This window comes from Cataglyphis hispanica, chromosome 14, assembly GCF_021464435.1.
Source record: "Cataglyphis hispanica isolate Lineage 1 chromosome 14, ULB_Chis1_1.0, whole genome shotgun sequence".
Taxonomy (NCBI): Eukaryota; Metazoa; Arthropoda; class Insecta; order Hymenoptera; family Formicidae; genus Cataglyphis; species Cataglyphis hispanica.
In genome coordinates, this window is record NC_065967.1 from 5,224,778 (window position 1) to 5,239,402 (window position 14,625).

The 14,625-nt window shown below is 34.3% G+C and overlaps 1 protein-coding gene across 13 annotated transcripts in view; it reads left to right on the forward strand.

The window, feature by feature from the left end:
- Positions 1–14,625, forward strand: part of LOC126854559 (protein alan shepard-like) — a 38,607-nt gene that overhangs the window by 17,192 nt on the left and 6,790 nt on the right. For 6 of the 13 annotated variants that reach the window (XM_050601433.1, XM_050601427.1, XM_050601429.1 and 3 more), the window contains exons 3-12: positions 4,837–5,262; positions 5,805–6,019; positions 6,347–6,405; positions 7,151–7,302; positions 12,350–12,507; positions 12,730–12,883; positions 13,308–13,502; positions 13,875–13,910; positions 13,998–14,090; positions 14,380–14,546. In XM_050601433.1, coding sequence (XP_050457390.1) covers positions 4,837–5,262; positions 5,805–6,019; positions 6,347–6,405; positions 7,151–7,302; positions 12,350–12,507; positions 12,730–12,883; positions 13,308–13,502; positions 13,875–13,910; positions 13,998–14,090; positions 14,380–14,529 — 1,638 coding nt within the window. In that variant the 3' untranslated portion in view covers positions 14,530–14,546. The remainder of the gene's footprint in view (positions 1–4,836; positions 5,263–5,804; positions 6,020–6,346; positions 6,406–7,150; positions 7,303–12,349; positions 12,508–12,729; positions 12,884–13,307; positions 13,503–13,874; positions 13,911–13,997; positions 14,091–14,379; positions 14,547–14,625) is intronic. The other 7 variants (XM_050601436.1, XM_050601435.1, XM_050601439.1 and 4 more) reach the window with 7 other exon arrangements.

Genomic DNA, 14,625 nt, shown 5'->3' on the forward strand with positions numbered 1-14,625 from the left:
CGACGTTCCCCTCGCTTCTTTAAGAGAAAGAATTAATATTTAATTGCGAACAATTTATGTTAATGAAAAGTGAATTTACATAACAATTGAAAATTTAATTTAACTTGTTATTTATTTTACTTTGCGTTTTAATGTTTTTAAATTATTTAAATATAGGAAATCAGGCCACTCTGAATCTCATTTACTTTGAATTATTAAATGTTAGCGTGTGTGTGTGTGTGTGTGCGCGAGAGAAGTTAACTCTTACTTTTATTTTTCCGCTCTCTTTACATCAGAAAGTTAGTTCTCAAGAGGACGTTAAGCTTAAGATTTGAAAAAAAAATATCCACGTATCTCGCTCATCTGCTTGCCCGTGTACGAAAGAGTCCCTCCTCGCTCGCATACCGCGCATACCGTTTCTTCACCTTGAAAGAATACCCGCGACACACCGGGTGTCCGCGATGTTATCTTCCGATGATTTCACCGCGATAATAGTATCTGGAATTTCAAACACGATAAATACATTTTCTAAAAAAATTTGTATTACTATAATTGGCGAACGCGAGTGATGTACATTAAAAGTAATTTGTGTATGCATTGCATCAAAAGTTATAAATGATTATTAAAATATTATTAAGATTACATAGTGTTATTATAAAATTGACAGAATATTAGAGGATTATTAAACTTTATAAATATCAATGTCTGAGTAGAATATATCTGGAATTTCTATTAAATTATTTTTATTTATAAATATATTATTTTAATATATTTATGATATATTTAAATTAAATATATTATAAATATATTATCTTAAATTTATAATACATATATTTTGACTTTTAAAATAATCATAAATAATTTTATCTTAAAAACAATTTTTATTAATATTATAATTTTATTAATATGTAAATTATTGAAAACTGCTACGAAGCAATGGATAAATCACACATACATACATTATTGCATTCTCTATAATTAATTTACATATCATGATCCGTTAAAAATCGTTAAGGATCGGCCGGAATCGATCGTGCGGCACGAGATTTTCACGATAAGACCATAACTTCGCTAAATTAATAGTAGAGAGGATCGAAAAAAAAAGTGCATTCCGGGATATCGCGAGCGAGTGTTTGCTCGCTAATAGAGCATAACAAAATAAAAAAAAAAAAGAGAGTAAAAGAGAGATCGCACGACATGCAGATTCATTTCTCCGGTATGTGGCGCACATCCTGAATCTATCTGTCTTTCTCTTTCTGATCGTCCTTAGAAGAAAGCGCGAAGTTATTCGTAGAGCGCGGCCAATTAACGGCCGCGTTATGATAATATACTGATAGATGCATGATATATACGCGCTCGCTCACTTGCATTTCGCGCGCAAGATTGTAAAACGGAAACGATAGTGCATAAATAGTGCGCCGTTAGTTCATTCGGTTAGAAACCTATATGTTATCTGAGACATCCTCTCTAATACTAACCGCGGATCTCTGTTACACGACCAACGATAATAGAACGAGATCTATTTCTCGAATTTCAACTTGGGAAGTTCTATATAATCAATCAAATATTCTACATTATTTTTTAAAAATTATATAATTGAAAAAAAAAATCGTAAAACAGGATATCTATTCCCTGGAAAAATATGAAAATTTCGAGGAAATTTCATTTGTTTTGTACCTGGAAAAAAGGAAGGAATTCTCGAAAGGAAATGAAATTTTTTATTGGGACTTCAGGAATTTTTAAATAATTGTCTCTTTTTGATAACTTTTTTATATTGTGTCTATCTATATATATTCGATACATTTGCCTTATCAAAGTATTAAATATGCAGTACATATTCTTTATTATAATTTTTTTATTGATAAAAAAATTAAAATATGCAAGTGAAACACATGTTCATTTTACCAAAGGTATTCAATATCTTTATATTTGTAAATCTGCATAAAAGCATTAGAAAGCGCGTACAATAAAAAAAATCTTGTTTTAGAAAATTTAAAAAATCTTTTAATAAAAATCTTTAAATCTTAAAATATTTTCTCCTCCAGGAATTTTGAATAAAAATATCTGAAAGATCAGGGAATTTCAAGAGAATTTTTTTTACAAGCTTCTCTCTGAAAAGGGACACCCTCTACACAAATTTTCGCTTCTCTGGCGTTTGACGTAGCTTGAAAAATAATGTTAACGCAGTGCGATGAATACCGTTAAATACGCGGTATACGAGTTCGAAAAAGGAGAGGACGAGGACGAAAGGGACCGGGCGGGACCGAGTTCGCGTTACAACGATGCGCAGACGTGGCGAGCAGGAAGTGACATCCGGTCGGTCGGTCGATCGCTCTTCTCTCTGGCCGGATCATGACACGGCCGTGCATTTCGCACGTTCGTTCGGTCGTTCTCTCTTCCATTCCGTCCAGGAGCCACGTTATACTGTGCGATTCGTCAACGGCAAACCATGGCCGAACCATCATCATCCGTCTGGTTTTATCGCGTGGCCGATGCGTCAGCGGAGCGAGAGTTTACATACAGGGTGTCTCCCAATTGAGCGCGCGCGCTCGCTCCGGCAATAAGTGGTGGTATTTCCGCGACAATTCTCTCGTCTATCAATTTTTCGCATTTGCAAAAAAATATTCGGCAACGGTGGCTTTTTGAGTCTAATATGAATGATTGAAAACGAAGAGCTTTGCATAAATTAAAATCCAGAGAATAATGAACGAATGATAAAATTATCTTTGAGTAGACTTTGGATAGAATCTTAATCGAGACTTATTTACACAGATATACAAGGTGGACCCAAACGTTCCGACCAGATGTTGAGATTTTGTAGGAAATTTAATTCTTTTATAGGAAATGTTTACTAATATTAGGGGAAATATGCATTATTTAACAAAAAAGTGAATTGAATTATCTTTCACATAATGATTGTAGTACATTCCATATGTTTTGAGATAAGTAGTTTCAAATGTACAAGTGTTTTTTCGGTTGTCGAAAGCAGTAGATCTTTTTAAAAATATTCTACAGTGCTATTTTAATAAAAAAAAAAAAAGAATTAGTTTATTTTAATGAAGGAAAAAGATTTTTATTTTTTATTCTTATTAATTTTTTCCAAGAAATTTATTAATTTTTATTTTCTTGCTTCTGCTCTTCTTTTTATCTTCCTATAATGATTGACTTAAACATGCAGAAAAGTAAATTTTTTTTTTGGTGGAATAACCAACAAGCAAGATAAACGTTAAAAACAGCTAAGACCATAACAGCATAAATAAAGACTAGCATTTTTCGACCCATGTTTATACGAGATTTTTTGTTCAGAATTAAATTTCCTATAAAATCTCAAAATCTGGCCGGAACGTTTGGGTCCACCCTATATAATGTTCGAAACTGAAAGGTTGCGCGGTAAATGATGAAACCGCGACGCGCCGATAGTTACGCGATCGATACGTAGACGCTCTTGATTCAAGAGTCTTGGATGCTGTTAGAAAGATACATCCTGATGCACCGTCGCGAAAGAAAGACGCATCGAACGAAGAAGAGGGGGAAGGAGGGGGGAGTGTGAAGGAATGCGAGGGGAGAAATCGACCGACCGACTAGTAGAGCTGGCCGTTTCTTCTCGTTATCGGAGAGGCGTGACCACGCGAGGTCACTGATAAACGATAACGGGTGGGGTCTCTTTTCCTCTCTTTTCTTCTTATCGAACGTACACGACCAACGATGTGCGCGCGCGAAACTACAAGATCGGCGAGAAACGCGATCGCTTTCTAAAATAGTATGCCGTTTCGCTCGAGAAAACCAATAGGGGCCGATGTGATGGTTGTATCGATATTAAAGTCCCTCCTCGCTCATTCACATTGGACTCTGACAAACACGAGCGAAAGATGGATCCGGAATTTTTTTTCTTACGCTATTAACATTGAGATTAATTAAGTCAGTTTTGCTAGCATCATATCTATGCATTTCCATAAATCTATTCTATCGAATATAAATGTGAAAGATCAAATTTATTTTGCTTCGTAGATTAGAATTCGTAGATTATAAATCTTACGATTAATAATAAGCAATATTACTGCTACTAATAATATTCACGATACTAGTAATGTTCGTAATTTTGTTTTATGAATTTTTAAATTATTTACCATTGTTTTATTTTTCTTTTGAATGAATATTCTATAAAAGTGCATAAATTTAATTTTTTTCTTTTACTTGAGAAAAATTTGCAAAAACTTGTGTGTGCAACTTTTATTAAAAAGTTAATTTTGAGCATCACTTTTGGATTTTGTATCTATTTTTTTTTTTTTGTATAAAATATTTCATCATCCAACAGGAATAATACATTTATATTTGCGCTCGCTGAATTATTAACATTGATAATTTGCTATAATTATTTTTGGATTGTTATATCGAAGATATCTTTCTTAATCCATAAAAGATCAACATGATTTCATGTTGACAACATGTCCATCGATTTTTTTACTTATTGTATTTTATTTTGAAAACAGCATCGCGTGATAAAAAAAATATGTTAAAACAATAATATACATTATTTGAGACATATTCTCTCTTTTTAATATTCAACTAAAACAACAATTTTTCTCCCGACTATGACTCATTTTTTATAATGTGCATAAGTCATCAGAGTCCATATCTATATTATATACATAATTTTTTAAATTTTATATATATTTTATATAACATTTTAATATAAATATAACATAATTTTTTAATTTTTAATAAATTATTATTAATTATTATTTCACAATTGATTACATACTTATAATAAATTGTGATATAATAATAAATACCAAATAATGAATGAAAATAAGTTTCTCTAATATATTATCTAATTGAGATTTTTCGGATTTTCAGAATACAAATGGACCGAGGCCGACGTACGTAGGCGCCAACAACGGTAACGCGGGCGGCGCCGGCGGAGGCGGCGGTGGTACTGGCGGCGGCGGCGGCGCCGCCAATACTGGCAGCGTCGGCGTAGGACCCGCGAGCGGCGCGGGTAACGCCGGATTGAAGGGCAACACGGGCGGTGGACCGCGGGGCGGCAATCCGGTGCAGTATCGTGCGAGCGGAGGCGGTGGTAGCGGTGCCGGCGCGGCCGCCTGGAGCACGGCGCCGTCTCACGCGGCCGCGGCCGCAGCGGCAGCAGCGGCGGCCGCTTACCCGCCTTACACGCGACACCCAAGCGCGGCTGCGGCGGCCGCCGCGGTCGCCGGTGGTCCTCAACAACTACCGGCATCCGCAAATCCCTTCGTCACCGCCACGTACGCGCAGCACGCGACGGTAAGCACGCGCTCGTTTGCCAGCGTACTCTCTCTCTCATCTTTGACGGGATTCTTGTTGCGATATCGGTCAGTAGTCTACGTGATTGAACCTCGTGACGGTAAACGTCGCGAGTACGTAGAAGATTGTTTTAATAAGCGTAGTGCAATATTCGTGTTGTAAACGAGGAGATAGGAAAGGGATTGTTACTGTTTGGATATAAGATATAATTGGTTTGGATATGAGTTGTTGAATCTGTAACGCATTTAGCTTTATATCTAATAAGATGTACATATATTGAAGAGATGCTTTAGCTAACTTCACGTTTTTATATATATAGGATGTTATCAATTATATCGAAATTTTTAAAATGGGATGTTAACTTTATAGAGATAATTGACTAATCATGCTAGATTAGACAGATACAAATTTGAGATAATATATTTTATATCGATAGTCGATAGTCGATCTGGTAATGAAGCGAAATACTCGGTATAAAATCAATTGCCTTTGACACTTTTCGAGTATCTCAAGTTACTTGATTATTAATGATGTGTTTGCAGTATGGTGGACAGCGGGTGCCTACAGCTTCATCTCCGGCGAACACTAACAGCAGCTCTAGTAGTGCCACTGGCAGCCAAAGTGGGACAATGAGCACGAGTCTCAGCAACAACGCTATGCAGGGTCAACAGGCGGAGCAGCTGTCTAAAACAAATCTATACATCCGTGGCCTCAATCAGAATACGACTGACAAAGACCTCGTTAATATGTGTTCTCAGTAAGTGATGCTGTATTATCTATTCCTTTTTTTTTATACTCGGCATATCTAATGCCGCATGATAGATTTATTCGTCGTCATTCTATCGGAAAGAAACACGACGCCTTATCAGAAACGAATATGCTGTTAATATAAATTAATGTAGCATTATTAATTATGATTTATTTGATTGTACATAACTATTATAAAATTGTACAATTTAATTTCTATTAAAGTATATATTTTATTAATAATTATCAATATTTGTCTTTAAGATACTAGTATATTATTACAAATAATAATTAGGTTAATATATATATGTCACATCAAAATCTGATATTTTTGCAGATACGGAACTATAACTTCCACCAAGGCAATTTTAGACAAAAATACAAACAAATGTAAAGGTAATTAATTGCATTTACATTCCTCAATAGCAGCGTACTGTAACCTAACTAAGCTAGTTCTTTATTTCAATACGTTTGTTTTATTACAAGTCGATCAAGTAAAAGTTTTTATAATGCGTTAGAGATCACGATAAATATGCTTGATAAACAAAAAATTCTCATTATGCTTTTTTATCTAACAAGATTGTCACTCGTCTATAGAGTAAACTCGCGGAATCTGTCCTCTATTGGAAAAATGTGAAGATACACTCTCTTTTTTTTCTCTTTCAGAAAATTTTATAATTTACAAAACTATCAAGTTTTTAATTTAATATGCGGATTTCTGTAAATTGCTTAGATTTTGAATTACATCATGGTTCTTAAAACCAAGGCAAGAGTGATATCAATTTTCTCAATTTTTCAATTTTGGAATCCTTGTTGCTATGTACATCGCAAAATATGGAAAACAAATTTTTAAAAAATAAGAGGAAATAATTAAAGAACAATTTTTGGGAGAATTTAACGAGATAGAAGAAACGAATGACAATTTTTGTATAACTTTAATACGTTGATCGCTAACGTCATAAATGATAAATTCATTATTTATCATGTATCCATTATGCATACATCAATACATTGTATATCAATATTATGCATGTAGTAAAATCAATCTATCAATTATTATAAAAATTATTAAATATTTTATTTTATTAAAATTTTTTAAAGAAAAATCAAAAATATTTATGCTGTAATTACAATGTTGCAGGTTACGGATTTGTAGACTTCGAGTCACCGATGGCGGCAGAGGGTGCTGTCAAAGCACTGGTCGCCAAGGGGATACAAGCGCAGATGGCGAAAGTGGGTATCTGGTTGCTCCGTAGACTGGACAGTGTACGTGGTTGTGCATGCAAGTACAGAGTAATACCAGAGTAACAGTAAACCTTTCTCTCTCTCTTTCTCTCTTCTTTCTCTCTCTTTCTCTATCTTTCTTTTCGTTGTCGTTTCTTTATTTTTTCCCCATTCTATCCATTGCGTTTTGTTGTGTTTTTCATACAATCCCTTTCTCGTTGCTTCCCCGTTTATTCGTACGGAAATTTTGGAAAACCGATCGAGATAAATCATTTTTTTTATAATTTTAATAAGTGCGAAATATGTTTCGGACATCTCTTTTTTGTATGCAATATTGAAAATGTTTTAAAGCAATCAATGTTTCAATCAACTAGGATTGTTATTTTTAAATTTTGTATATTTTTATATTTAATGGATTAATATTAGAATTTCAAGTTAAGCATTTGTGCACGAAAAATATATCAATTTATTTTGATTAAGTTTAATTAAGTTTTCACTTTGTATACAGAGAGATTTATATCATAAACGAAAAAATTTAGATATCTTTTTTTTCATAAATTTATTTTTTCTCTAGTTGCTTTTTAGATGCTGAATCTGATAAAAATTTAATTGCCGCGCTAATCAAATAATTCTGCAAACATGAAACTGACGTTTCTCATAACATTAAGAGAAACATAACATAAAGAAAAACATCAGGATGAGAGTTAAAGAAAAAAAAATCGTGTAAAAAAAAGAAATATTTTAGAAGCATTTTCACATATGGTATTTCTTCTTAATATAATTAATTCGGTGGAAATTTCACAAGGGTATAGCTTATATGTGCGACGAGCAATTGTGTGTATAATTCAAAAAAATACTTCCGTAATATTTTTCTCGATTATTTCTTATATATGTACACCGGGGACTAATAATTTTTTCCATCAAGAGCCTCTCTATCTTTCTCTCTATCTCTCTTTCTCTCTGTGTCTCTCACCTATCTCTTTCACTTATCTAGAAATTCTCTCCGATACTTTGTCTATAATTCTGTCCTACTCCTACCAGACCTCTATCGGTGTTTGCTGCTATACCTCGGCCACAAATACAGCCGATATACTATGCTACGCCAACACTATGTTTAAGATCATCATGTCTGAAAATTGCATTCTGCGAATTTCAACACTAATTTCGAACCCCGCTATAGAGGCGCAATAATAACCTGTTGTCGACATTCAATTTAATGTGTCACAATCTAGATTTATATAATTAATTATATACTTGCAAGAGATTGGACAGTAAGTCTATAAATATCGCAATTTTAGAGTTTGACGTAAAACTATTTGCCGAATCGTTGAAAGACTCGATAACGAATTAAAGAAGAGATTGCATTGAAGTATGGCAGCATAAATGCGGTGTATCAGTAGCAACTCTAGTAATGGTAATATTGATATATTGTGACACATTACGTTCATTACATTCGTCGTATCATATCATTAGTGATCCAAAGAGAGTATTAGCTTAAAATTCGTACACGCTATTAAATTTGATAGCATTGTTCGGCTATGAGAAAGATCTCTCTTTATTACGAAGAAGATGATGCTTTTCTCTATATGCCATATTATATTAATCTTATTCAATCGAAATTGGAAAGATAAGAAAAGAAAGAAAAAAAAAGCACACGCTGCCGAGTGAGAATGTCGGCCTTCCCCGCCTGTGTTTGTACCATTTATCCATAAGATTAACTCTCTCTCTCTTTCTCTTTCTCTCTCTCTCTCTCTCTCTCTCTCTTTCTTTCTCTCTCCCTCCAAATGGAATGGTTCCTCTAAGTTGCCCGCGGTAAAAAAAAGCACGGGGTGTGATGACCAGCAGCTGTGTGATGATAATGATGATGTCGATGGCATGCGATATGATATTATAACTAAAAGCGCGATATCATCGTATTTTTTCTCGATTAAAATCCTACGCCCCTTCCCACGCTGCTCTTCCCAGGGATACGCGGTATTATTCGGTTAGGCGTTATCTTGCCTCGAGGGGTGTTGGTTGACTCGTTGGTTGACACGTACACTTATGTTATGATAAAAGTTTAATCTCTCAACGCGTCCAGGGTGCATTCGGGAATTCGTCGTAAGATTCAAGCTCGAGAGTAATTAAACGTTACTCATGTAGTACATATAAAAATTAATTGCGTCATATCAATTTTTAAAAGTATGAATATTAGTCACCTATAAATAATATAATAAAAATATTGTTTTTATTACATCTATCTTATATACGAAGTTTATAGGAACAGAGAAAGTCATGTGGAGGTCACACAAGTAAAAGGAATTCTGTAAAAAGGAAAATGTCAACGAGATTAAAAATGAAGTTGTGTCGAATCTTACGCAAAATTCCGAATGTACGAGTCATATCTTTGACAAGTCTGTATGAACTGTCCTATCGGAATAAGAGTACATTACATTAAGAAAGAGTACATTTAATACAGCGAAAGCTCGATTATTCGAACGTTATTAAAATTATTCGAACGATGCTGGAAACGCCCGATTGTTTGAACAATGTTGCTCTTGCGAGACAACATCATTCGAGAATAATTGTCCCGTTTCTTCCATATCATTCAAATAATCAAACATTAAATAATGTTCGAACAATGGAGCTTCTATTATACTTGTATTTGACCATCCATATATATGTAGATTGTCGTAGAATGGATGGTAATGCGATGAATAACGCGATTAATTCGCGTTAAAGTGGAAGCAGAGTCGATGGACCGTGTATTCGTTCCAAGTCATTCGCTTCATTAAAACAATAATCGCTTCATTCTGCGACAGCCCGCATATATTTTAAATGCCATCAGCCTGGCTTATATATCATGATATTTTCATTATTCGTTCTTTTGTTTTAATGCATTCGCAAGATTGAAGTAAATTGTCGTAAAGTATAAGTATACTCAAGTAATCGTAGATATTTTGATTGATTTATTTATTATATGTTGACGGAGAAGAAGAAGTGGTGGCATCTCGAAATATGCTTGAGGGTGCATCAATATATCATCCAAAAAAAAACGTACACATATATCTTGCTCTCTTTTTCTCTTTAATCTTTCTTTCTCTCATCCTTTATTTACATTATCAAGTTTTGTTTCACCCTCTCCACTTACTCTCTTTTAATGGAATCGTTCAAACGGCATAAACGGAGCATGAACACATACGTATATATGTACGTCCGTGTCCACGTTCACATATATTATGTGTTTTGTGCGAGACATGTGTTCGTCCAAAATCGCTTTCCTTCTTCATGTCCGTTCATTTACTTACATAACTGTATATATACATATATGTATGTATACGTAAGGATATCTGTGCTTTTTTTTATCACGCTTCTTTCTCTCTCTCTCTCTCTCTCTCTCTCTCTCTCTCTTCTTCCCTCTCTCTCTCTCTCTCTCTCTCTCTCTTTCTCTCTCTGTTTCCAATGAAATGCCATTTGTTATTTGAACCTATTCTTTGTTACCGCTTTGAATGGTTATCTGTAAAGACGACGGAGACGGTTCTTGACACGTGTACATACATAATATAATATAAATTTTTAATGGATACGGAATACACAGAGTTAATACACAGGGCTTTCGAGCTATATAATCCTTGCTACAGAAATTACGATATATTATCGCGAATGCCTCCGTGAATATCGGTTTACACACGCGCTACGAAATTTCTAAGTACTCATTGTGACGACTAAGAGACTAGATTATTGCGCAAATAGGCAGGTTTTGCAAATAATTCCACTCCCACATGCACAATACTCGAGCAAATTTGTCCCATTCCATTACCGTAAAACGCGATGAAATGTATGCACAGGCGACGTTACTTATCGTTATCTCGTATATGTTACGAGAGATTTCGTCTACCAATAAAAATTTGACAACTGCAGTAGAGAGAATCTTTATATATATATGTTTTGTACCGTCATATAAATATGTATCTGATTTTTATTTTCTTATATATATTATATATTTGATTTCTCTCTTATTTATTTATATTTATTACATCTGTGATTTTTAGCTGTGCTCACTCGCTCTTATCTCTATTGTGCCTATTTTTCTTAAGGCTTATTCGTAGAAACGACACAAATTTTCTTTCGATAGAGCTGAGTCTTTACTTACGCGAAGATTGTGATTAATGATTGTATAACGATGTGTATGTGTAGATTATATTCTCGTGTGAGCATGCTCCGCGCGAGAAGGATACAAATTCGAGAGAATCGAATTTTTAGAGATAGCGCATAATATATATTTTTGTATACATATATATATATATATATATATACATATAGATATATTTGTTAGCCGAGAGATAAATCGAATGCATCCTAAAAGCAAGCAAATTTAGAGAGCCACCAGAATGTGGTAATGAAATTGCCATGAAGCATGATAACCTCCCGACATTGAGAATAATAATTATCTTAAAACGGTTTCACGTTTTGCGATATCGGTCTTCGATACGTACCCTCCCGTTCGTTCTACTTTGCGCTTGTTTCAAAATTTAGATGATAATAATTCCTAATATATAGTTTCATGATCTCGTAGTGTATCGATGTATTAGTAGAAAAAAATATTGTATTTTAACGAGGCTACCGCTCTTTTTACCGTTTACATTGACTTTTTCGAGATCACAATTAGATTACGTCTCGTTATTTTTTTTGAGAATAAATGTCTTTCCGTGTATTTTTATTATTTCGATTTTATTATTCGCGGTGAAACTCGCAAATATCATTTTAACGTTCCAGACTAAAAAAAAAAAGAAAAATTACGCGACCACACGGCACACTCATTCGTCGCAAGATTCTCCCCATTATTTATTCACAATTCCATATCAATGTATGATATAATATTTCTTTCTATCTTGTACAAGATAATTTTGAAAATAGTTAAAGAAATTTTGCAGACGTGTTAAGTCAAGTTTCGAGTCTGTAAATCGTTTCGCCTGTGCATCCATTTGTAATCGTGATAAAATAAAGCAGCGATATACAATAACAGTCGTGGAAGTTAAAATGATAGTCCGTTTCAGATTTGTTTGCAAATTCGATATATTCATCGTATCGTTCCGTTGCACAAGTAATTTGCATAGTGTCTTTACTCTCTTCCCAGCAACAGGAGCAGGACCCCACCAATCTGTACATTGCCAATCTACCGTTAACCTTCAAGGAGAATGACGTCGAAGCATTGCTGGCTCAATATGGACAGGTCATTTCAACTCGCATCCTCCGCGACACTTCGGGTCAAAGCAAAGGTGTCGGATTCGCAAGGTTCGCATGAAAATCCATGATATATGATAGTACATTGCTACTACTATTTCCCCGAGAGTTGCAAGATTCGCCTCTTGACGAGAAATATAACAGAATTATTATATTGTATTGTCTTATATTATTTTAAGTCACGGTAAGATTTGAGAAAATATAATATAATATAATATAGTATACTGTTAATTCACAACTTGCGACTAATTTGATATTTCTAATGACTTGCAGAATGGAATCCAAAGAAAAATGCGAGCAAATTATCCAGATGTTCAATGGAAAAGCGCTGCCAGGCGCAAAGGATCCTTTATTAGTTAAGTTCGCTGATGGTGGAAACAAGAAGAAATCGTTGTTCAAGAGTACAATATGGAGAGAAACTGGAGAAGTATGTATTCTCTTTTTATCAATCTCTATAAAATTATAGATATTGTCATAATGATATTGTGTACACGCAGAGTGATATATATATATATATATATATATATATATATATATATATATATATATATATATGAGGTGCATAAAGTATATAAAACGCACATACTTTATTTCTTTAAATAGTATGCAAATATGACACATGGTATATTATATTACTAATTGATCGATTTCACTGCCTCTCTTTTTGACTTGAATAAAAATTTTTTTTTGTGACATTAATCTTGGAAAGTGTGTACACGTGTCGTTTATTTATGTTATATATGTTTAGTTATATATGTCACAGAATTTACATTTTTATAGTAATGCTTTTTTGTAATTATTGATATTTCACTGGATATGCCAGTTTAACATTATTTCTGCATTGCTTTCAGAACATGACTTTGAATTACGACACAAGCGGCGTCGGCCAGAACGGAGTTGCTGCCACTCACATGCTTCCTGCGGCGACTCTGACGCAGTACAGCCGTCACTATGGTCAAGCATTGCCTGGTTACAGTGTGCCAGGCACTCCTTGGGTGGCACCTTATCTCGTGCATCCTTCCCCACCACATATGCAACAGGTTGACGTGAGTTTTTATAAACTTTTCGTTCATTTTGTTTTCGCCGTTTTACACAACGGAAGAAAAATATTTTTGTGTCGGATTTTTCGATCCAAGAGATCAACATAATTTTTTTCATGCATGTAATAATTCTTGTTTTTTTGTCTCCGACAATAAAGTTAATAGATGAAATGTTTTAAATTTGAGCATGTGAATCTCATTTAATCTAAATTAGAGCCATTCTCTTCAAGATAGGATTGTTTTATATTTATACATATATTCTGGCGATTCTTAGAAATATATTTAAAATACTTAAGATATCAATATGTTTACGAAGTTATATAATTATATAATTATATTAAACTATATTGTTGAATTATGTGTTCGTTTTTTTTTTAGAAAACCGTGTTCAATTGCTGTTTTAGCTTTAACAAGGTTCCTATATTCTTAAAATATCTTTTTTTCTGAAATGATTACTGTTTACTTTTTCATCATCGAGCTTCGTCGATCTCTTTGTTACAGATGATACCGTCGGCCGATCCTAGCAATCCGCAGTACAGTATGATTCCTCAGCTTACCACGCAGATGTCTACTTTGCATCTCGGCACTGGTTCCGTAAGTTATCGACTTTTTATCAGTTGTTTGAACACAAAATTCGAAAGATGTCTCCAAGATGGGGGGAGAGGGGGCTTAAAAATTATTTCAATCATGTAGGAAATCTCAAAAAGCGTTTCATGATTTGAAACGTTTACATATTTTGATGAAAAGAATGTTCTCCTAAAATTTCTCTTAAAATTAAATCTAAAATCTTTATAATCATCTTTCGAATATACGTGTTGCTCGACTAGATTGATTTAAGTTAACACGGACACGAAAATAAAAGTTAATTGTTTCTACTTTTCAGTACATAGCGAGCCCGCATCCCTATCCTTACACCACTTACCCCGCCCCCAGCATCATTCACACTATGCCACTGGGCGAGTCGGAGCAGACGAGTAATGCGGCGTCCCCCGACGATTCCTATCAACAATACCAGGCTCAACAGCCTAAGTAGGCCACGGTTTATAATAGGTCAGAATTCTTTCTCCCTCTCGTAATGCCGCACGATGCGATATTATCGTGCCAAATTACAGATTCCTTCGCTCGCAAT